The sequence below is a fragment of the Anopheles nili genome, chromosome 2, assembly GCF_943737925.1.
Source record: "Anopheles nili chromosome 2, idAnoNiliSN_F5_01, whole genome shotgun sequence".
NCBI classification, from domain to species: Eukaryota; Metazoa; Arthropoda; class Insecta; order Diptera; family Culicidae; genus Anopheles; species Anopheles nili.
The window spans coordinates 5876140-5900096 of NC_071291.1; the positions used below are offsets into that span (position 1 = coordinate 5876140).

The 23957-nt window shown below is 44.9% G+C and overlaps 3 protein-coding genes across 3 annotated transcripts; 2 read left to right on the forward strand and 1 right to left on the reverse strand.

Moving 5' to 3' along the window:
- Nucleotides 1–1893: 1893 nt before the first annotated feature.
- On the reverse strand, nucleotides 1894–6129 carry LOC128731479 (ataxin-2 homolog). Its single transcript, XM_053824602.1, has 4 exons — nucleotides 6013–6129; nucleotides 3538–5891; nucleotides 2502–2788; nucleotides 1894–2351 (listed from the first exon to the last, which is right to left on the reverse strand). The coding sequence occupies exons 1-4, from the start codon at nucleotides 6112–6114 to the stop codon at nucleotides 1894–1896; spliced, it is 3201 nt and encodes a 1066-aa protein (XP_053680577.1). The 5' UTR covers nucleotides 6115–6129.
- A 7770-nt stretch (nucleotides 6130–13899) lies between these two features.
- Nucleotides 13900–14899, forward strand: LOC128730829 (uncharacterized). Its single transcript, XM_053823910.1, has 2 exons — nucleotides 13900–14456; nucleotides 14529–14899. The coding sequence occupies exons 1-2, from the start codon at nucleotides 13955–13957 to the stop codon at nucleotides 14897–14899; spliced, it is 873 nt and encodes a 290-aa protein (XP_053679885.1). The 5' UTR covers nucleotides 13900–13954.
- Nucleotides 14900–15508: 609 nt separating this feature from the next.
- Nucleotides 15509–16740, forward strand: LOC128721692 (uncharacterized). The gene is made up of 3 exons (XM_053815471.1): nucleotides 15509–15518; nucleotides 15576–15998; nucleotides 16064–16740. Exons 1-3 carry the CDS (start codon nucleotides 15509–15511, stop codon nucleotides 16738–16740), a joined length of 1110 nt encoding a protein of 369 aa, XP_053671446.1.
- Nucleotides 16741–23957: the final 7217 nt, after the last annotated feature.

Genomic DNA, 23957 nt, shown 5'->3' on the forward strand with positions numbered 1-23957 from the left:
AATACTCGAGCATAATAGTGATCGTTTAGTTCAGTTTCTTGTTTTGTACAAATACGATTTCCACCTTTGTCTTATCTTACAACATGCATGCATGGAAGATCTGTCCTTCGCATGATCCATTCACGTACATTCTCTTGCATACGCACTGAAGCTTTCCGTCCAAAACTCACTCCCCAATTCTACTACGTTACGAGATTTCAACGATTACTGCTTGTGGTCGTTTGTCACACGGCCTACACGATGATTTTGTCTTGCACTGTTCGTTCTACCTCACTTATTTAGTTAAATTTGATTTATCTAATTATGCATTCTTTTTACATACAAGAGCGTTTGCTGTGATTTTTGTTTTATTTTTAGCCACGAGTTCTTCCGCAAACATGCATCGTTCTTGGTGCGACGTTTCAAAACTGCTTCTTCTGATTTCGTTTTCACAAATGTATGATACGTGTATCTCTTTTTACCGATTTGTGTCTATTACGCGACTTCGAGTTTGTGCAACTCCCTCTAATTGCTCGTTCTCAGTTAAGCCATAGCATTGTGCTTATTTTTCATATTCCTTGCTCAAGTGATGCAGCCCTCAGGACTATCTTTCTTTAAGACTTCTGGCTAAAGTATGTATATTTTATACGTTCGACTATGAGCAAAAAGAATACAGACAACTCCATTCTTCTGTAGCGAAAGAAAAATGGCCAACAAACAAATGTTCTTATTCTTACTATCTTTTTTTCTTGCTGGTCGTACTCATTAAGTACACCAATCGTTGCAATAATGGTTACTATTAGTAGCTATTTTCAAAAATGTCTACTTGTGGAAAGGCCGGAAGAGCCAGTTTCATGATTTTCTATGTCATGAACTACTTCACTCGCTAATAGTTGCTACTGATACTACGTCCATGTCGGCATGGTTGATTTTGCATGCATGGCGGTATCTGACGATTTGAAATGTTCTACTTTTAATTACAATACATGCAAATCGGCTGACCACTCATCATCCGATACGCTCCGTGTGGAACATGCAAAGGGCAAAACATAAATACGTGCAATCGTGTTCGAAGACACACTTGCTAATATGCTTTGGCGGCATTTTGGAAAATTACGATATGAAATTCCAAAACCAAAGGGACAGGGGAATGTTTGTCAAATGATTTTAAAATGGAAAACAAAACCAATCACTCAACCACAAGCAAAGTGGGAGAAAGTTCATTTCCGCTGGAATATGTATGTACAAACACAAAAACAAATAAGAATATTTGGTACTGCTTGACCGATCTTTACTCTTTTTTCTTCTGAACCGTATAGGCGCTACCGTGACACTAACGACGAGCAGTTATTGTTTTCATGTCACACCCTATTAGCAGCAAGTTTATGCAACGAATGGTAGATCGATTGGGCTGGCGTCTATTGTTTTGACCCCCGTAGCCAGAAAGAAAACTTCCTAATCGGATCAATACATATCGTGTGCACCGTTGCGTCTACTTATGTCATCCTGTGCGCTCGCGTTCCTTTTACCTATTGTATAAACTTATCGATTCAGAGCGATTCGTCGTTTCGCCATCGCACCATAATACGGCAATGCTTCTGAGAGTATGTCTAGCATAGAAATCAGTTCGTTTTTAACGCCGTACCACACGCCGTCCATTCTCGTGTAGAAGAGGTTTAATGATCTGTGCAAATAAGCATCCAATGATTGCCTAGTTTAGTTGTGTCAATATGATCGAGTATTGATCGACTGCGCCCCTTCTAATTATTGACGTTCGCTCTACGTCTGGAGCCCACATGTTTCAGCTATCCTATACATAATAACGTATTCTGTTTAATTCTTCAGCACTTTCGCGTACGACGGATGCGGCGGAGGACAGCCGTTTGTACCGGGCGCGCCTGCCGGAAACTTATGCTACTGCGCCGACGGATGCTGGGCAACGTGCATAACGTGTAAGTTCTGCTGGTGATGGTTCTGTTGCGGCGCTGACGGAATATTCTGGTAGAGCGTCGGCACTACCTGTGGCATGGGGCACATTGAGATCGGATACGGGCCCGGTTGTTGATGATGCACTGTCTGGTAAGTCGGAGGGCCACCACCGGCCGGTGAAGGCTGTGGTCCCGGATGATACTGCTGATGCGGCTGGCCAGGCGAGGGAGTGGTCGAGGGAGGAGTGGCTGCAAGGAATTGGAGTGGAGGCTGTGGTGTGTCGTAGATCGTGCGATACTGCTGATGGAAAGGCGGCGCAGCTTGGAAGGGTTGAGCGTGAATCGCCTGAGCGTATGGTGCTGCGAGCATTTGAATTGGGTTAGGCGCCAGCAGAGGCTGTCCTGTTGCGGCGGCCACTTGCATCTGAGAGGTTCCAACAGAAACTAAAATGAAAAGAACAGGCATACGGAAGACGGATGCAAAAAGATATGCGCATTAGTGATTTCCAATCTGGTCGCTTTCTTCAAGCCGCTGGCAGGGCATGAAGAAAGACGGCAGTAAACTGGTTGATTATGTTGGATTTTCTTGCGTACAAAATTCATTCCGGTAGCTACCTTGTCGGCCATTGCGGATACGGGCCGGTTGGGCCGCATGCGGATGCTGCTGAGCGGCCTGGAATGAGGACGGATTCACCACGTACTGCATCACGAATGGCTGCTGGATAACGTGAGGCGAGGGCGGCTGGAACGAACCCTGCGCTAACGCGGCCGGACCCGGCGTTTGCGGTGTGTGCGGGCTAGAAGACGTGTGACTTTTCAGTGGGCGTGCGAAATAAGGATTACCATTAATGATACTTATGTTACTGTTAGTGGTTGGTTGGCTTGCGGTAGCAGAACGGTAGGTTAGAGAGATTTGATTATTGGTAGCATTTTTGGTTTCGATTGTTTGCCGGTTGATGGTTTAATCGAATGAGAATCAAAGATGTCGGCCGGTCAATTTTGTGTCAGTTCGATTGGTAACGGTTTTGTTTAGTTTCCCGAATTGAAATCCAGACAGACGCGCACACGGTTGGGTGTTGGTGGGAAGGCACATATTTGGCACGGGCGCATATGAGGAGGTGATTGATGGTTGTGGTGATGGTGGTGGTGATTATGGTGATCGTGGTCGTGGCAAAAAATGTGTGTGTTGAAAAAGGATTTATTCACATTAATGATGACAGGAATAGATTTAGAATTTCATTAGACTACACAAGGGCACACGAAACAAAAACATGAAACCGAAACATGATTCGAATTCATCATGCAGAATGAACAAACGAAAAAAAAAATCTAACAAAATACAAAACCATAGAGTAAACCACACCTTCATGGAGAAAGCATAATTAAGAGTTCGAATCAAGTAATATCTACAGTTATTAAGATTTAACAGAACAAAAAAAAACGTTGCCGTATCGAAAAGAGTTTAAAGCAACAAAAACAGCGTTTGCAGAGTGCTTTGAAAAAGGATTCGATTGGGCTATGGATCGCGCTCGTTTCTCATGCAAAAACGAACACACACGGACACAACTCAGAGCGCGGCACATGGATACTAAACAATGACACATAAACAACAACACATGCCCATACATACCGTGACGGATTGGGGGTGCTAGGACTACGCGGCGTAAACGGTTTGGCCGCCGGATTCAACGTGAAGACTTTCTTGGTGGCAGTACCGGGTTTCTGTTCCGCGTTAGTGCCACCGTTTGCGGATGCACTGTCGCTGGGGCTCGACCCGTTCGCATTGTTTGTTGGCGCTCCGCCGGCCGGTCCCGTACTGGCAACCGCATTCTGAATACCAACGCTTGCGGAACCCGTTGGTGCACCACCCACGTGGTTGCTTTGCTGTGGTGGAACCTGCGGCGGAGAGACAACCACTGGCGGCTGTTGGCCAGGTTGCTGCGGTGGTGGCTGCTGTGTCACCGGGAGCGGTTGCTGTACCATGTGTGGCGACTGTGAGGAAAGTTGCGCCGGAACCACCACCATTCCAGAGGCCGTCTGGGAAGCTTGGTTCTGCTGCTGGTTCATTGGGGTCTGTTGTGGGGCGTGTGCCTGGGGAGGCGGCTCGTTGTGCTGTTGTGATACCATCTTGCCCTGTGATTGGTTGTTCACGAGTGGTGGCGAACTATCGAGCGAAGGTGGCGATGAGTGGTCTGACTGCTGCTGAGATGGAGGAGGCTGCTGCACGACGACACTATGCGAGGGAGGTCCTTGCTGTTGCTGGGATGGTGGCGGCGGCTGCTGGTGAACATTCGGCATCGGCGGTTGCTGCTGCGGTGGGGCCAGTTTAAAGTCCTGACCGAACTTGCGCAGATTGTCGATCTCCATGTCACGATTGCGCACGACAACGGTGCGTTGTGGCTGAGGTGGAGGCGCCTGTACTTGTGCCTGCTGCTGGGGTGGCGGCGGTTGTTGTTGCACTGGAGGCGGCATTGCCATTGGATGTTGCTGGATGACGACGTGCTCAGTTGGTACTACCGTTGGCGGGGGCATGTGGGGCGGTACAACCGCGTGAATTGGATGCGTCATGTGCATCGGGGGCTTGGTGGACATGGCCTGCATCTGTCCAGGCATTTGCTGCGGATTTAACGATGGCGGCGGCTCATTGTATGAGACCGGTGCTTGTGCACTCGGGTATTGCCGCACCGCACGCTGTGGAAGAGGCTTTTGATTGTTATTTACATTCATGTTGCCCCCGCTACCACCACCTCCTCCACCTCCAGGAGGACCACCGGGCATATCGCCTCGGCCATCACCGTTCATCTTGTTGCCGCCCATAACTGATGGTTGACCGTGCTGTGGAGGTTGCTGCTGCTGCTGCTGTTGTTGCTGCTGATGCTGCACGTGCCCATAGGGCGATTGATTTGTGTGCATGCCATATTGTGGCCCGGGTGGATGACCCATTCCACCACCACCGTGTTGCTGACTGCTCGGTGGAGGCGGTTGTTGCTGTTGCTGCTGCTGTTGCTGGGACATCATTGGTACGTAACTGTTCTTATGCGGAGCCTGTGGACTAGGAGGCTGTTGTTGCTGTTGCTGCTGATGCTGCTGTTGATGCTGCTGAGAAGACACCACCGGCGGACCACCATTATTGTTATTGCTATTAGCCAGAGGTGGCGGAGTGCTTCGCACCAGCTTGCCACCCTGACCGGGTTTGCGTTTGGCTGGTACGATATATTTCGTGTTCGAGGGCATCGCTGCGGCCGTATTGTTATTCGAGTTGTTCGTATTGCTCGCTAGGTTATTGTTACCGTTGCTAACGCTGTTGATAGTACCGCCGTTGGCGCTGCTGTTGCTACTGCTGCTACTGCTGCTGCTGACACTGTTTGAGTTCTTGTCCACAGCCGGACCGGCCGGACCGCCCGCACTCTGCTGTACCGAGGCGGGTTGCGGACTTGCGTTGCTGCTCGGACGGATGACGGCGGCAAAGGCGGCCTCTTCGTCACCGTTCTCTACGTCGATGCGCTCCTTGTACACCGGATTGTTTTCAATCTCGTTGGCGATCTTCTCCGCCTCGAGCTCCTGCACCTTGAACTCTTCGCTGTCTTTTTTCTGGATCTGCACCGTGTAGCCGGACAGGGACTGGTCAAATGTCGAGTGCACACCGTAAATCGTTTCGTTTTTATGGAACATTTCATTCACATCCCAACCGTCGGCGTTCGAGTCCAGCTCGAGACTGTGCTCGAGCGGGTCGCCATTTAGACCACCGCTTTCGTCCCACGGTTCAAGTTCCCGATCTTCGAGCCAGTTCGTACCGTTGCAGCGCGAAATGGCCGTGTCAGTTTTGAAGGTATCACGCGTTGCGTACTCCGGGTCGACGTCCTTGGCTGCGAGCGTGACAATGTCGTTCGGTTTGAAGATCAGCCTCTCGACGAACGTTTCAACAACAATTTTTGTCTTCTGATCGGGGCCGATCTCAACGCGATGTGCCATTTCCAGCACGATCTAAAAACAAACCAGAGGTTAGCAAACCAAAAAAAATCGTTCCGACCAAATCTTGGTAAGGAATTGTCGAAATCTCTAAGCAACATTGGTTTAGAAAGCATGAAAAGAATGTTCTATCTACCTGGAACTGTGAAGAAAACGTTCTGAACACTCCTTCGTATATGTGACCGGCTGGAGTTTGAATTTGCACGACATTGCCTACATGTGATGTTGCCGCATGCATAAAGGGCGCATTGTTGTAAATGCCGTCTGCCTGAATTGAGCGCTGCCGTTGGGTCCTGTAGAGAAATTTAGAAGGATTAAATCCCATTTGATAACGATACTTAAACATATTTTTTTCTGGGTTGCACTACGTCAAGAGCACAAAGATATTTGTACGTTATTGTACACGAAAGTATTGGCAGATCAGTAGCAACAGAATTGCTATCACTAAATAATTAAATTAATATCGAGATCGTACCGGCATATAATGATGGTACGGTAGCTCCATAATGTGACCGCTGGTGTACTTTAGAATTTGTATCACAGTTGTGTCCTCACAGCGAAGGATTAAGCATATTATAAATTTACAATTGGAACAGATGAATAAAACGCACACATACTAACGAATTGGATGCACAATCACTCGTAGTAGTGAGCACTATGGAGATGAATAACGATGCGTCGAGCCAGCTCGGCACCAGGTTTCATGCAAGTTGCACTCCCTCAGTTACTCTACTTCTGATGCACTTTTTCTATTACTGTTCATCGAGCTCACGTTTGTCACGGGACTGTCAGAAACCCTAGTCTGTCACTTAAAATGCGAGTGATTCTTTTCACGAATCAAACTCTCAACCGGCATGCAACATATTCGCAACAGACGAATGTATGGAGCTGATCCGTACTGTGAACACTACTGTCATCTCGTTCTTATATTTGAAATGTATAGGTCTAGTTCCGGTATTTGATCAAAATCGTCGATGGACTACACAGGACCTCATTCATTCATATGAGAAGACGTTGCGAATAATCAGTCATTCCGGAGACGTTCGGCACCTAATGAATAAATTTCTGCTCCACTTTGCAGTACACCCAGTGGTATTCGATGTAGATATTTCCCGAGAGACATCACGAGAGAGCGATACGGAAGTCTATACTCGCTGGCCTCATCTGTCTGTTGACAAAACCTCCCTCAACATGCAGAAAGAGCATGTTGCAGCGAAATAATGGAGAAGGAATTTGTCTACTCTCTACTATCTCTAGTCCTCAAGAGGTCTTATCCTTTGATACTACGGGCTACATTACACCTCAAGGAGAACCGATTATGATTATTTTTTCTTCTTCGCCTTAACGGAAATAAGAACGCCGGTTGCCGTTTTTATTTGCTTGACTAGATGCCATTGTTAGCACGCACTCTCTAACTTTGCATTTCAGAATCACTACTTGTGAGAGACGTCTCACGCACACGTGGTTCATACACTGAATAAAGCTTCACGTATGAGGGGGTTACGATGAACGAAAATCACATCTTACTCCTGTTTTCGAATCTTACGCGTAACACTTTTTTTGGGGCGATATCTATTGGGTATCCTGTGGGTACAAAAAATCCACAATACACATGTTTTAGTTTCACTCTTTTCATTCATTCACTCATCTTTCGAGTAGTAAAGGACTATGTCGATATCCTCTATCCCATCCTCTTTTTTCCACATCCGGCAGGACTGTTACACATGAAACTATTCTCACCCAATAGAAACAGCTTCCGTTAATGGATTTATTGGATCCGCAATTGGTACGTTACCACCTATTTCGTGTTAGAAGAGGTGGCATTTAGAGAAAGTGTTCGTTTGCCGACAAAAGAATCAAAGGCAGCAGTACTGAAGGCAATGTGCGCAAAGTGAACTAAATATAAATGCTCGCCCTATTGTCAGACCGCTTTATCCTCTCCGCTTCAGCGACAAGAGCACTAAGGAATGGCTAAGGCTCACGCCGATTGCTAACCGGGATCGAGAAATACCACAGCAAGTAGAGTGAAATGGCGAGGAGAAGAAGTTGAGTGAGTTTAGCCAAAACCGGAAAGCGCCCAATGGGGGAAATAATTGCCATTCTATCGTTGCTAGCTAAAATAGTTTTATTTATACATTACACCACAACCTTCTCCGCACTAACGAGGGCCAGTTATGTCGGCCATAGTGAAAAAAAATTAAGCGAAATACATCTTACGTTTGTTTAACAAACAATAAATTGCAATCCTCAATCTAATCACTAAAAATATTCATAACACTGTTTATTAAAGTACGTAAAGCGCTTTAATTTTATTGTTTAAAAATTTTTTGCAAAGTTTTGCAAATATTTTGCACAAAAACAGAAAATTCGCATCAATAGAAAATATACAAGAAAATGTATAATCTATTTCATACGAGACGTATCCAAAGAAATCCTGCAATCAATATTATAGCCTAAACCCTTTCATAAGCTTTGCACGAAAATCAATGCAGAAAGTTTGCAACGCAAGTATGATATGCGAAAAAATGATATTCGGTACTTGATATTAGGTGAAGAGAATTCTCGAGGTTATAATTTGCAGTAAAAGAGGATAAGGTAAAAATAGCAAAAAGTTTTAAAGATATCATTTTGCAACATTTTCTTTGTCATCTGTCCCTGTGTCGGCCTAAGGTTTCTTTAGAACCCAAATCTTTTTTCTTCCCAACCAAATAGAACACGCGCACCAGTGCTCCTTTCACCGGGTGGAAAATGGTGAAAATTTTCTCCGTCATCTAGACACACACACAAACACATATGCAGTTGCTTATCCGTTCGGCACAGTTGTAGTGGTATGTTGGAACGTAAAACGGGGTCAATCGCACAAAGCTTTTACAAGCACCGTACACAAAGATATTTCTTGCGAATGATCACCATCTATTCTGACCTCGATCGCGAAGAATTTGTGGAGTTTTATGGCACGTGTGACACTGTATCCTTTTAGGTAATGGGTACTTCTCGTTCCCTAATCACAGCGAGCTTCCCTCGAGAAGGGGAAAAAAAGAAACATCCGCCCAACGAAAGCTCGACAACATTGTGGAGGAGCAGACCGACTGCGACTGAACTACCGCACGATGTGCTACCATCTTCGACTGCCAAGGCAAACGTTCTCTCTCACGACACTCTCACCGCCCCAATAAATAGTCCGCGCGGGTCCTGAGGCATGAGGTCCTGACGCACCCGCCCGTTGGGGCCACCAATACTACCTCAGCTTGAACCAATAGGGTCGACGATTGGTTTCGTGTGCGTTCTCTCGTGTTTCTCTTTTTCTCAGCGCAGACTTCTCTCGGTTGCAGCGTGGGCCAAGCGAGCGAATCGGCGGTACGTCAGAAGTTTCGCTACCGGCCCAATGTTGGGCAACAGAGAGTAAGAGCACTGCCGGGTTTAAAAAAAAAAAGTGTTGCTTGGCTTTGTTTGCATCAAGAGAGGTGAAAAGTGGTGCAACTGCTTTTGACATATGAACAAAAAAAAAACACATGATGACTATGGAGCCGCCCGGTCAATTTTCGTAGGAACATTTACTTGAAAAAAAAACAACGGTTCTTACAGTTGGCATCATGAAATTTAGAACTATGCTTATAAAAATTTATAGAAAAGCTTACAGACGACTTATTAGGCTACATTAATCACAAGAAGTACTAAATGCCACGCAAAGAACCAATAATGCAGTACATATATACATATTTTTAGAAATGTTTATGTAACAATTATTTTCTTTTGTTTTACAACAAAGGCAATTAGTTTTGGCTCAACTATTACATTGTGATCTTTATTCAACTCTCGTTCTTCCATATTTATATATACATATATCAATTTGCTCTACCACGAGAATATGTTAGTACATGCGGACGGCTAACCCGGTCTCTCACGTATTCGTAATGCCCGATGGTTGATCCTAACCACCCTCCATACCACCCCAAACCCATCAAACAACCTACTGGAGTGAATTCTTCAATATGGTCCTTTATTGGAGTAAAACTAGAGCACGAAGCGTCCTTCTCAACTGCCGGTAACCACCACCAGATGGCTATACACTGAAGAGCGAACCATGCACGCTTCCCTGCGCTGGATCAAACAGCAGAGAAAACAGTTGACAACAGGAAGAGACGACCGCAGCAGGCAGTGACGTTGGAAAATTCAATCAATAAAAAGGAAACCTAGACACTACCAACACACGCGTGCTAGTTCACCCAAAGCGTTGCACGCTTTCGCAAATATCCGCGTGTGCGTGTTCTATCGGACGTGCGCGAGGATGATGCATTACTGTGTTGTGGTGTGCGTACCTCGAAGGAAAAGATTGCATTCGATAATTGCAATACACCACATGATATCTAGGACGTAAGCGTAAGCAAATGTGCTATCTCTTTATGCTTCTATTCGCTTCTTTCTCTTTTGCTTCCTTCTTCCCCGTGCAATCGCACATACAATATGCAGCCGTATTAAGAAGGCAGGACCCAGTTAGAGGGACATTCGAAAGGGGCGAATGTTCATTGCGGAAAAACATCAGTCAGCGCGCGGTGCCTTGCCGCGACGTAGTTGTGTGTTTTCATCTCGGACAGGCCCACAAGTTTCAATCCATTGTGTGTGAATGTGTCGCGAGCAGTTTCGCACGGACACAAAACAAAGACGCAGTAGGTTTGGCGCCGGTGCACTTCGATGGTGGAGTCTTTCACCGTGTGTCTAGCCTATCCAATTGCGTTGCTTGGCATGCTGCCTGCTTTTCGAGGAATGGCCGATGGAAAGTTCAGAATTACTGTGCCAGTAGGCGCCTTCGCGGCCAAAGCAACAAATGGATTTTTTTTTTGACATTAACGTGCGGCTTTAATTGCGAAAATGCTCGCCGTATATCTAGGCATTAGTTGTATCGCTCAACTACCGGTCTTCGTGGACGTACACTACGTGGTAGATGTATTTACTACGATGTAAGAAGCTGCAAATGCTGCGTATATTTTGAATCGCGTCGCATGAACATCCCTATGAACCAAGGTCTATGGACATTTGCGAATCAGCGAGGTATTTTGAAAGAATTTGTAAAATATACATATGGCCTAATTTTGGCAACACCATAGCACTTTGAGCTGAAACGGTCGGAGTGCTTGTTCGATTTCAAAAAGTGCTCATGGAAACCAATGAAAATGACTCGTTATCATCCCATTAGAAGCAATAGATGGCCGAGTTTAAAAAGTAGAACTGATCAAACTTACCTGGCCGGACCGGGGCGGGTTTTGTTGCGCCTGCTCATCTCGTTGTTGTCGTCGGAGCGGCTCAAGGAGGAGCCTTCTCTATGGCTTCGCGTCGGGACTGGAATTTTGACTGACTTTCCTGAGCGGGAGAGATCTCCCCCTTCGCCTAGCTATACTGGCGCCACTCGATCGCACCCGGGTTGGCTTTGCTTGATCGCTGGATCGGGATCCGAATCGAACGGGGTCTAAAGGCTCGTTACTTGGCGCTTTGGTTCGTGGGCGCGTTTACTTGCACTTCCTGAATGTTCGGAAGTCCTTTGGTTCCTGGCGCACGTCGTCTTTAGCACAAACACACAACAATCAATCACGGAGATACATACACAAACACAAAAGGGAAAACTAATATCGCTGCTATCAAGTCCCGTAATTCACTTGACGCACTTCTTGCGAACGGCTTCCTGTTTCTGTTCCTCTACCGCAACCGGCCACCAGGCACTCTCACTCTTTAGCGCGCTTAGCTGACTTATCTTTTGTTTCCGCCGCGATCAATTCGTCACGCTTTACGTCGAGACTTTTTTGCGGTTCTCCCGTGGGGCGCACGACCGTCGCTCTAAAGTCGATTGCTTTATGTAACCAACCGACAACGCACAAGCGGGCGAGTAGGGAGGAAAAAAAACAGCCCAGCTATGCTGCTGCTCGCATACCGTTCGTTGCCGTGGCAGAGTATATCGCGGATTGCTACGTTCGCTGTCACTTTGACGGCGCGAGACTTTCCCTTTGCTTTGGTTTGGGGCTGGTTGCCTCAAGCTTGGTGGAAAATCTTCGGTTTCTCTTTACACCGTCCTACTAGCAGTCGCTAGGCCCCCCACTGCGCTCGTTCGCCATCCACTGATGCACCGACTTATCGCTGTAGTTACCGTCTAAGACGCAACGTTGGCTCAACCCCTTCACCGCCCCTACTCGCACTGTATCCAGCTGGTGAGCCACAGATAAAACGAAGAGCGGGTGCCTCCGGGGAAAATGCGGAACAGGCGAAGCAGCAATGCTTGCTTTTCAACGATGCGCTATTTTCTCAAAGAGCAACTGTCCAACCCGTCGGGCCTCGGATCGGGCTGTGTTGTAATGGCGGCGCGGGTCGTCTTCAATGATTTCGCGAGGAGCTTCGCGATAAAGCAGGCTGTGATCTTCACTACCCGTTGGGTATTTCACACGCACTGCGATGACAGATCACACTAAGTTGTGCGGCGATGTCAATGCTGTGGTTCGGTTTGTGATTACGCACTTTCTCTCCGTCCCACTCTCACCTCTCCACACCGCGTAACTAAGCGATCGGTCCGTTGGGCGAAACTTTTCGCATCCGTATCCGCGGAACGACGTGGGGTGGCAGCGTTGGCTTTGTTTGCGCGATCTTTCCCCGGTCACGGGTTAACAGTTCGAGGTGTCGTGGCTGGCTGCAACAAACAACCCCTTGAGAACAGGCACGGAAGGGGTAAGATGAACCACGCAATCCTAGCGAAACGGGCTCCCTGTTGGTCGAAATGGCGATGCTACTGAGGTTGAAGAAACGGTGCTTCCTGGCGAAAAACTCCACTGTCCACGGGTGGGACTCCGCTAGTCACGGTGAGACGAAACGTCGTCGTTGCCGTCGAATAGCAGCGAGCTACCGGTTTCACTTTCGATTGCGCATAAATTCGCGAGATTTCCGTACGATTTCAACAATACAAAGACTGTATGAACAAGAGTTGGCTGCTACGGTGCCAAAAAACGGAGGAATAAAATGGCTTCTTCTTATTCTCCTTCTACTTTTTCTTCTTGCGGATGGAGTGCATTAGAGCGAGCATAAAGGTTGGCTCACCACGTGTGGGTGCGATTTGACAAAAATCCATAAAATGAATCATATTATGAGCATAAATAGTAATGCAATCGCCTGGAAAAGTTGGTCCACACGTTACTGTCCAGAACATATAAGTTCATTATTTTCATCTAACACATCAAAATAGCATCAAACTAGAATTTATCAGTTAAGGACATAATATGGTAACCAGTTATAAAAACAGTTGATACCATTATTATCGTTATTTTTTTAAAGGAATTGCACAATATATCATAAAATAAATGATACATGCGTCATGAAAAGGAATCCTTAAAGGGAACCTAGGAGAACCATAAAGATAAAGGGACCTTAATTCGTAGTCAACATAAAAACTGTGAGCCAACCTTTCCAGCATTTATCTAAATATTGTAATTTGTGACGTTTGGCTGATGTTTTTGCTATTTGGATTGCCAAACGTCGAATCGTCATGGCGGCTACATCATTATTGTTTATGAATCATCAATCTGCTATGTACGAATGATGTTTGAACTTTTTTTGGCGGGTTAATTTAGCAAAACTATTGTTTAATTACTACAAATAAAGTTTAGAAAACATTCGATGTAGCGGTTCATCAAATCGAGCATTTTATAGCAACAGTTTTATGTAGAAGGTTAGACCAAAACCGTAACGTTAATTTTTGTAATGTTAAAAATAGAAGAAAAAATTCAAACTTACAGTAACAATACTTAAATTTCTCATCAAAAAAGCAATACATTGAAATAATAATCTTTGAGATTTGAAAAATCAGTGTTTTGTTTTTCAAATATGCTATAATATCTGGCAACACTTCTCCAAGAAATAAACACGAATCGTCCATCAACAAAACATGTGCGATTTAAATGTCTAAATTGTTTATATATTCTGCAGTAAATGTGCATCTCATTTTGAATAGAAATAATCTTTATATTGCTTGACCAGTAACTATGGTAAAACGAAAAGCAACGCTTCGTGTCGTGTCTCAGAAGGATAAACGGTTAAAAAACTCGATGAACGGCGATGACCGTCTTGCCGGAGATTCGGAAAACGGAACCATGTACGACGATGATCCTATGAGCGAAGATGATATGAAGCAAAACATAAGCGAGCAACGCAACGCAAAACAGAATGAGGTCTACGAGGACGAGAACGAGAACGAGGAAGAGGATGCCGACGAAGAAGGAGAGGAAGAAGAGCTGGAAGACGAAGATTCAGATGATCCAGAAGAGAACACAGAGGAGGAGCTCGAATTGGAAAATGAAAAAGCTAGTGAATCAGATGATGGAATCACTAGTGGCGTAGCTAAATCATCCAACAGGAAAACTAAACTATCGGTTACGGTTTCAAAGAAAAAAATCCAGCGAGTAACCCCCTTGCTGAAGAAAAAGAAAAGAAAAGCCGGAGTTGTATACATTAATTCCATCCCCAAGCATATGAATGTAACGATACTGCGATCACTGCTCGAGCCTTTCGGTGAGCTCGGACGAATATATCTACAACCATCACAGAAAGGTACGTTTCCTGCTAGAGCTGAGAGTACGTAGTATATGTAATTCATTAATTATCTATTTTCCTATTTCACAGATGGAAAGGTACGAATGAAAACAGCAAACGGAAAACGAGCAATGGTAAAGTACACCGAGGGTTGGGTGGAATTCCTTGATAAACGAGTTGCCAAATCGGTAGTTCCCATGCTGAATATGCATCCCATCACAAATAAAAAGAAATCCGTCTTCCGGGACATTCTCTGGAGCATGAAATACTTGTCCGGATTTAAATGGGTGCATCTGAACGAAAGGCTAACTTACGAGCGAGCCGTAGCGAAGGAAAAACTACGAGAACAAATTCATCAAATACGTAAGGAAGTAATGTACCACGAGACCAAAGTGCATCATAAAGAAATGGCACAAAAAAATGCAGAAAGAGAAAAGAAGGCAAACAAGAAAGAGCAATAAAGCAGATTATTTCATAAAAAAAGATTGATTTATGTATTTTTAAATTTTTTTAAGTGAAAACTGAAATTCCTGTAAAAAAAACTGCTGCCGAATCCTTATCCCAGCATATTGCTTATTGTGTTCTATATTATGAGGTCAAGGAGAGTGAATGAGTTATTCATCTCTTGTTTGTGTGCTAATCGTTCATTAAAGATGGTGAAAAATAATATTAAACGATGACACTAATACCGATGCTAATTATTAAAACAAAATAACTTCGAATCAGTAAAAAAACTCGATAGATAGTAAATTAGAGTAAGTTATATTTTTATTGTTTTACTTTAATAACTAATTGAGATTTGTTAATACTTTTGTAAATAAAAGAGACAAATTATTTAATTGATATATTGAAAGTATACGCATCTGTATCCTTATTTTGAAGTCTCCTTTAAACCGCATGAATAACATAAACCAAACCCATCAAAAAAAATGTATATCCATTTTCAACTCAAGCGTTTCCTGCGCTGGTTGAGATTACACCCTTATCGTGCACTACCATACGTTTGGAAAGGCTTAACACGCACGATTCGGGGCAAGCGTAAATCAAATTTTCTTTCAATTGAAAGGAAAATGCAATCGGGTGGAAAGCAATTCCCCGATGCGTTGACAGCTGTGGTCCGCTAGGGATAATGCACAGCGTCGTTAGTATGGTTCGGAACGTCCCCCATGATGGTCGGCCAACGGAAAATGCAAGCGACTCTAGAGGCTAGCTTTCAGGACCTGTTAGCGACAATTGAACAAGTGAATCCGTCAGAGAGCGATTTATATGAAATTTTTGCTCCAATTAGGAAGCGAATCTGGCTTAAGTGGATTTCAAAATGGCTCTCGGTTGCTGTGTGTTTTGCGGCGTTATGCCTGGCAGTGTATTACGTTCCAAGCATCAACTGGCACGCAACAGCAGTTGGCCGATTGATCATGATAGAGCTTCTACCGTATTGGGACTGGACGCCACTATATCGCGGGAAGTGTTTGATTTCGAAGTCAAAAGAAACATCCAGTTCAAAGAAGTACGAGGCATCGTTTTCATTCCCGGACGATTGTATGGTCTGCCAAAACGTTGGTAAGTGATTCCACAAATTCTTCCGAGTATGATCCTTGATATGATGCATCTCAACCCGATCGTAGATACCGTGCCAGTGCGAAGGAATGTGTCTTACGAAACCATGTTCAGTCGTCACCTGATCCGCAACACTCCATTGATTGTGTCTGACGGTCAGCCATATTGGAACGAGCACGTGCGCTACGGGCGAGAATGGGGTATCTTCTTTTCGGATGTCGAAGATTTGTTGCTAGCGGATCCTTGCGATTTTCGTACGAATCTACTTTTCAAACCAACTGTGGCCAAAACTTCAGCTATAGCGCGTATGATCGATGTGCTTGTTGAAAGCGAAATGGAGAGCAATGCGAACATCACCGACCGTGGATGGTTTGTGCAGCTCCGTAACTGTGCTCTACGGACCGTTAAAAAAGCGCGCATAATGTTCCGAAAGCCCTACTTCTATGCCACTCATTGGGAGCCTCCGTACACAAGCTGGATTTTACTGTCACGTGGGTACCACAAAGCACCTGAAATGGTGCCCAACATGGCAGGACTTGTACTGGTGCACCAGCTGCGATCTCATCTGAACGTTGTTCTTCGACCTCGCACTGAATGTGAGCAAAGTTGTCACACACTCTCCATCACACTGCACGAGCGAGCTTCACTGGTGTTCTCGTCGACTATGTGGAACTTCAGCTACACGCCTTCGGACAAGAACCAAACATCCGTCACGTTCGCTACGGAAACATATGAAAACGCGTGAAACGGTGGCCATTGACGTTGTTGTAAAGACGAAATCGTTCGATTGAATTGAAAAATAAAGCATGTAAAGCCTCTTGCCGCATTGAGTTCAACCTGGTCGAGCAAAAACACACGGATACAGCCGTATTCGACTCAGTAATGCTTAGTTGATTTATTCACATCATTGGTTCCCAGTGTAGTTTATCAGCTATATTGTTTCATATAATAACATTTGTATCTTCTTAACAATCATTGCATTCATCGATTCATGATCAAAACCATCGGTACGCTCTTTTGTTGAGGTGTTCTGTGATGGAATGGAGGAATGTCAAGCCGTACATGTTTTAATGCTTTCAGTGTAAGTGCCCCTAGTAGTGCTGGACGTACGACTGGGTCCGCTTCTACCACCGACGAGCACTTCCCTCTCGACAAAGTGGTAGTATTTCTGGGATTGGTTTCTTCGTTTGAACAATTTGAAAAGTACAATTGAATGGATCTGTGAGCCAGTGAGTCTAGTAGTGTAACGAAATTGAAAAAAGCTCTCTCTTACGCTCTCTGCCACTTTCCCTCTGTTTCTCCCTCTACTTTCTCTCTTTCTCTCTCTCTCTCTCTCTCTCTCTCTCTTTTATTTGGTTTGTAACGTTTTTGTTCTAGCGATTTTGCTTTGCATTTTTCTTTTTGGTTGAGCCCCAAAACGATAGATTTCATTGAAATAGTAACACGCATTTTAGTCGATTAAAGTGAGCATCTAGTGGCGTTTTTGGTAAGGTAAGGTTGATTCACGCTCCGGACTCGGAGGAGTGTTTGCGTTTGCGCAAGCCGTTGGTATGTAGGTACGTAAGAGTAAGTGAGTTATGCCATGGAAGCCAGTTTGGTTATGTTAGCTATAAAGTTGAGAAAAGCGTTCCTGCTGGTGCCACGCAGCCTCCCTTTGCTATGCTGTCGTTTGGGTGGTATGATTCGATAATGCAAACGGATTGTACCTTTTTGTTTCATGTGCCTGCTGTGCACGGATGAAATGAATGAAACAGACAGAATAGGTAAACTCCGTTTCAGATGAGCTTGACATGAACTGTATATGTGCTGGACCTTCGAACATCTTTCCTTTCGATGGGCTGAACGGTTTACGCTCTATTGGTACCAGAAGTCAAGTACGTAATTCTCAGACGAGAAACAAAACCGAACCAACGTTATAGCTACCGATAGATGACGGGTCCATGCATCATGGCCGTCTTGTTCTGTTTCTGTTCTCGGTTCTAGCGTGTCATGGCAACCAACGGTCAACTAGGACGGACTTATCGCCCGATACAGTGGCAAAGTGGGGTCTTGTACCGGTCAGAATCGGGACCTGGCAGAAGAACTTCCGTGCGTATATGGTGTACTGGTACTGTGGTACTGTGGGACGTGTAGGAGTTTGTGTCGTGTGGTGTGGTGCTTGTATACATGTATCCCCGTGCCGCTTGCTCCCTTATGCCAATCTGCAATCGTTCGGTCCTAGAATACGGGGGGAAGTTTGAAAATGGACTGTAAACGGGTGTAAAACAGTAATAAGCGATTGTCATTGTAGTTTGTTTGAGGGTAGTGTATTTGTTAGTGTATTTGTTTCGGGTGCGTGAGTGCAAAACCGTACGGTACGAAAAAGAAGTACTGTTGCAACTGAGCAGAGCATTGGGACAAGATGTCCAAAGAAACGGCGTTCCGATGGTTGGTGATCGTGTTGCGTAAATAAAGGAAGAATGCTTGAAAAGCGAGTAAGCCGCCCGAATAGGCATCAATTGCGTCTCCGCACGATCGTTGTCCCGACTTGACGTGCCAACTACTTGAAACGGAAGAGCCAATACAAGTAACTTTAGCGCAAGGAAACAGTGCCAGGTGTAGTTGCTGAAGGCGAGGAATGAGGGACAAACATTTGCATTCGAAAGCCACGCCAACGGGAACGGCATGAGTCTAATTAGCAGATAGAAGTACTTACGATTTCGAGACAAACTAGTTTTGCAATAGTGAAAGCGTAAGATAGTATAAGGACTTGACAGACGATTGACAGACGCGTGACAGACGTTTGACTAGTACGAGATCGAAGTCGGCCGCGGGCAAATTGTAAAAACGAAACGCTAAAAGGCTACTTTCTTTCGATTACAATGGACCCATAGTAGTAGTTACGGATCACTCCGATCGATTCCGGGCGGGACAAGGCGAGGGGACCGAGTAGATGATTTCGATTTGTTTGTGAATGGTGTGTGCTGTTCGTTTTGCGTGCTGTATGCAAGATCGTGAGGGCGTATTCGAGTGCGAGTGTAGTAAGCGTTCACACACCGTGTGAGGCGCTGTAGAGTAGCTCTGTGGCCCAGAATGCGTGTTAATAGTAGTCCCGGCAGGAAGTACGCCATTTTGTCATGTGCGTTTCACTCGCGCTTGCATCATGCGGTCACTTTTATTTCTTACATTTTCCATTCCACGAAAACAATATTTTTGCCTCCAGCGTACGCTTCGTCCACGTGCTACTGCCGCCGTACATAACTATGCTGTAGTTTACTGTAGTTTATTTCGTTCTAGTGTGGTATGCTAATCGGCATAGAATGCTCACTGACTGGTCGTAAAATGGCGCGGTTTGCATTTTATTTGTCTTTTGTTGGTTTACTTTCTGCTGCGCAACACCGATTGGCTATCAGATTCGTGAGATCTTCGAGCACTGCCATCATGTTCGATCCAATTACCGTTCATCATATTTGACAATGGCCGCGTTTCTTGTGTCTTTCCTACATTCTTTTGCCTCTCTCTCTCATTTTGTCTGTGTTTTTCCTGCATTCCTTTTGCTTTCCTTGTGATACTCTTCATTCTGCAGTTTACTCGGGAAAAACGTTAGAAAGATTTTTCCTCATGGCAGGTTCTCTTGTTTTTTGTTTTTTTGTTTCTTTTCCCGTAACCTACCAATACTGCTCAAACCAAAAAGATGAATGCATGTTAACGGAGCACATTTTGTTTCACACTCATTGAGCGCAGGCTTCGATCCATCCAACGTACTGGCTCGCGGTACTGGACTGATGACGAATATTAGTAGCAATAGAGAGTGTAGGATAGTGTTATGTGGAGAAGTTTATTGTGAGTGTCACTAGTGTTACGTATGAGTTACGCTTCACCGATCTCCGTCCCCGCGATGTACGAAAAAAGAAAGAGCGCTATCTGTGGTAAGTTGTATAGTTGTTTGCCCACTCGCCTGATAATCCAGCCGTGGTCCTGTCCTGACGTGTCATGTTGAACGGAACCACGGATTATCAGCCAACCGACGCTTGTATCGCTCGTGTTTGCTCCGTTTGCTTACTTGTATGGCCAGAAATTTTCGTCGGCTAACATTTGTTTTTAATGAGTAAGTTTTTTGTTTGGTTGTAATAATTTACTTGTAAATATGTTCAATTTAATTATGGTGGGTAAACATTTGTGGTCGTTTTGTTTTCGCTTGAATTCGTGTCGCGTAATGATTCGCCTCGGTCACTAGTACTGCCACTGTACACCGCTTCGAGAAGCTTGCCCGTAGGCTTCGCCATGCTACCGTATGTTTGGCTCCGCCAAAGGATACTCTGTCGCCTGTGCTTCAACGATCTCGGCTAATTTGCTGTTATCTCCTTTTTTTACATCACCTATTACCAGGGCTAGCAGCAAATAATGGCAATAATTCGAATTGTTCCTTCCTATTTGGCTGTTATTTATGCGCTGTCATTATTGTTACTGGTTTGTTATTGCCGTCTCCGGTGTTTACTTATTGTTTTCTTGCTGTCGTCATCCGGATTTAGCTTCACGGTGACTGAATGAATGCACGCTGCATTGGATGCGCTGTTTCCCACAAATGCACTGACTGCAAATGCTACTTCAAAAGTTTCTCTTTTTCGCAATTATTAGTATCGTATTTACAGTCCTATTAAATCGCCTTTCGTCTGCTTGTAGTGGTCGTTCTAACCGTTCTGTTTCCAGCCGTTTGACCTTCTTTCGTCCGCCATTTGTAACTGTGTCTGGAGTTTACCAACGAGTTAAATTCAACCTAGTTCTATTTCGAATCCATTACCCAGTCGTACGTTATACTTGATCTTCCTTAATTTTTTCTGCGTTTCTTACGTTTGCGTCGGTTGGCCATTGCTGCCTACTCTGTGGTTGCTAGTGTTCTGCTACCCATTGATGCCGTAGTAGCTATTTCAAACGCTAGTATGCAATGCGAACATATCGGATTTTATTTCAAAATTTCACCCGGAAGATGCACGACGATTTTTTCTCACTTCTCTTAAGCACAAGATAAAGAATGTTGTCCTGAATTAATGCACCCCAAACCCACTTACTTTCTCCTCCAGATGTTCTCCCCCACGGTGCGAGCCCGTTCCATTGTGTAACAACTAGTAGCGACTGCTTCTGACGGACGCAGAAATGACGAACCGAAAAACCCGATCCACGAGGCGAAGAAGACGAAGAAGACGAGAACGAGAAATTGAACGTCTAGGAGCATTTACTTGCCATGCTGAGAAGTTCGTTCTTACAACAATGAAATAACAACGATGCTGACAGCACGATCAGCAAGACACGTCGCATCGTCCTTCAACACTCGTCATGTTGTGGGTTCTCATATCGCAACCGATCGTTCAGGTTCTTCGCAGCTTCTCCTAGACCGCTCGTGTTTGTCTGTTTGCTTAAATGCAGCTTTTTTTGTTTGATAGCGATAACATTAGGGGTTAAAGATACTTGCACAATCATATGTTTGCAGCTTCTCTCGACCAATCTGCAACACCCGTTTGTGTGGAAAATCGCCGGCCCTTTCCCCACTCTCCAAGACTACTGCTACTCAGGCGAACATTTCCCTTGTTAAGTTAAATATTGTGCTAAAGACGCGCTTATTAGATACATATACGTTACCACCCTCAACTTCACGTGGTGCATTTTATCTACCACCCGGCGGTGGCTATGCACGATGCTTATTTGTTTACAATATTGTTTGCCGTCTCGTGTTCTGCTTTGTGGTAGCGTTTTGTTTCTGTGTTCTTTACATAACACTAATCTACGTTGCGGTTTGATTCGCGCACTGCTTATCGTTTGGATATTTGTTTTATGATTTTGTCTTACGTTCCATGCCCTTACGGTGTCTTTTTTCGTTTTGCTGTAGTGCTATTAGTGTTCTTTTAACGTTTAAATTATCTGCTTGCCGACGCGCCGCGTTACTATTTGTTCGCTTGCTAGACATTCGTGAAACAGCACTTAAAGAGAAGCATGATGTGAAGGGTGGCGCAGTTGTTTGATTTAAGTTAAGTTATTTTTTTAACATTTTTGTGGGTGGTTTTAAATCCCCCGATGCAGGTTAATTTCCGTTTCGGTTCCATTCTATTCATTGCCAATCCATTAGGGAGGGTTCATTTGACGCTAGAATCTCTACCTGTACTCGCCACTTGCAGCACGATATGGTGGTCTCCATCAACAACAGTTTTCGCTTTACTCTGTTTTCCGCTACCTTCACATGGATTTTCGTTTCACCTTTCTTGTGGTATATATGCTGGGGGGATGATATGGGTTACGATAGCTCTAAATGTAAATATCACCTTTTTCATTTACTTAAGATTTGTTTGTCGGTATTCGGTTTTCCTTCCAATCCATAAATTTCACCTTTGCCTTCTAGTCTCGATAGCATCTGTGTTTGTTCGCCTTTGCTCTACTCCTACACCTAAATGCGCATTTTGCTGTACGCGCTCGTACCAACTCAACAATGACAATCTACTTCGACAGCTGTTGCTGTTGCGCGCCCAATAAGTCTCCTTCCGCATGGAACCTGGCGCTTATTGTATGTATGATGCCTAGTAAATGCTTTGCAATTGTTTTCTCTGATCAATACGCAACAAAAAACTCACTTATCCTCAATGATTTGACCTATCTCGCTTGAACTAAACGAGCGTGTGCAACGTTGCGCTGTCTTTTTCTACTGGTTTATAGAGTTTGGAGTGTTGTACACACGTTGCCGCTAGAATGTCAACCAGAATGTTCAGTAAGACGGGAGATCAACGTCACCTCTCACGGGTTTTGCCGTCTTTTACCATTTGATTTTTTTTTTACGTTTTGTGTTTTAGCTAGAGTAACAAATAGAATACTTTTTTGACGAAGAAACGGGTCTTTTTTTGCTTGTTTTGTGTTGTCTTTTGATAACGATTAGCTAAACTTTTATCCTTGCTGCAGCGATGTGCAGGGCGCGCAATACCATTAAGTTTAAGTATATTATTATGTGTACCCTAACTTTCTGTTCTATCCCGCGTCTCTTTCGCACTTGATTATTTGTGATTGTAACATCCGTACGTTAATCCACACTCACACATACATACACACCCGCGTATCGAAGAAAGCACTTACAGCAAGCTAAACTAAGAAAATTCTCCTTAACCCGAACATGAAAGGAATGAAGTCGTTTCTGTTAGGATGGTATGTAAATAGTAACTAAAACGAAACGAATGTGATTTCCATCGGTCCCTTCCACGGAGGCAGCGCTGCAAGCGGTAGCGTCCTTAACTAGGAAAACCCAGGGGTGCAGAGTCTAACGGAGTAAACCGAAGCAACCATTTTCGCGAATACATCTCCCAGCGAACGTTGTGTGCGTAAGTTTTGCAGCGGTACATCTACGGGCTCCCGTTTGTCATCTTGAGCGCCAAAGAAAAGGGCAGCCAACTAATGACAAGAAAACCATAACAAAAACGAAATGGGGTTACCCTTGCGCATGGTTCGGTTAAGACGAACGTGAAAAAGCATCGCAAAGCTTCCGTTCGGCTATCGCCACTAAGTAACACTTCTATGTACACACCCGAGCCGGTTCGCCTCGAGCTCAACAGCTTCTGCTTGCAACGCGGCCTAGCTTGGCCTGGAGCGCGGAATGCCCTGGTTGCCGCACTGTGTGTTTAGTTAATCTCGCTAGCTACGGTTTAAGGGGTGTAAATTTGCTATTACTGCCACCGTGCGAATGCAACGGGTCATCGCAAAGAATCGACTCTGTTTCTCTCTCTCTCTCTCTCTAAGCTAGACGGTGTGGCTGTGCATCCTGACAGGAGGTTGGGTTGCCACCCCCGGGGGCTAGCGTGGAACAACGATAAAGCGGGTGAAAGATGGCGAAAGATCCGATGTGCCTGCACGTGATTGTTTTTTTTTGCGGCTTCCAGCCACATGATCTACTGCAACCGGACGGTGAGCCGGACGCAGAGCCGTACCGTTGGGACACGCGGCTCGGTATGA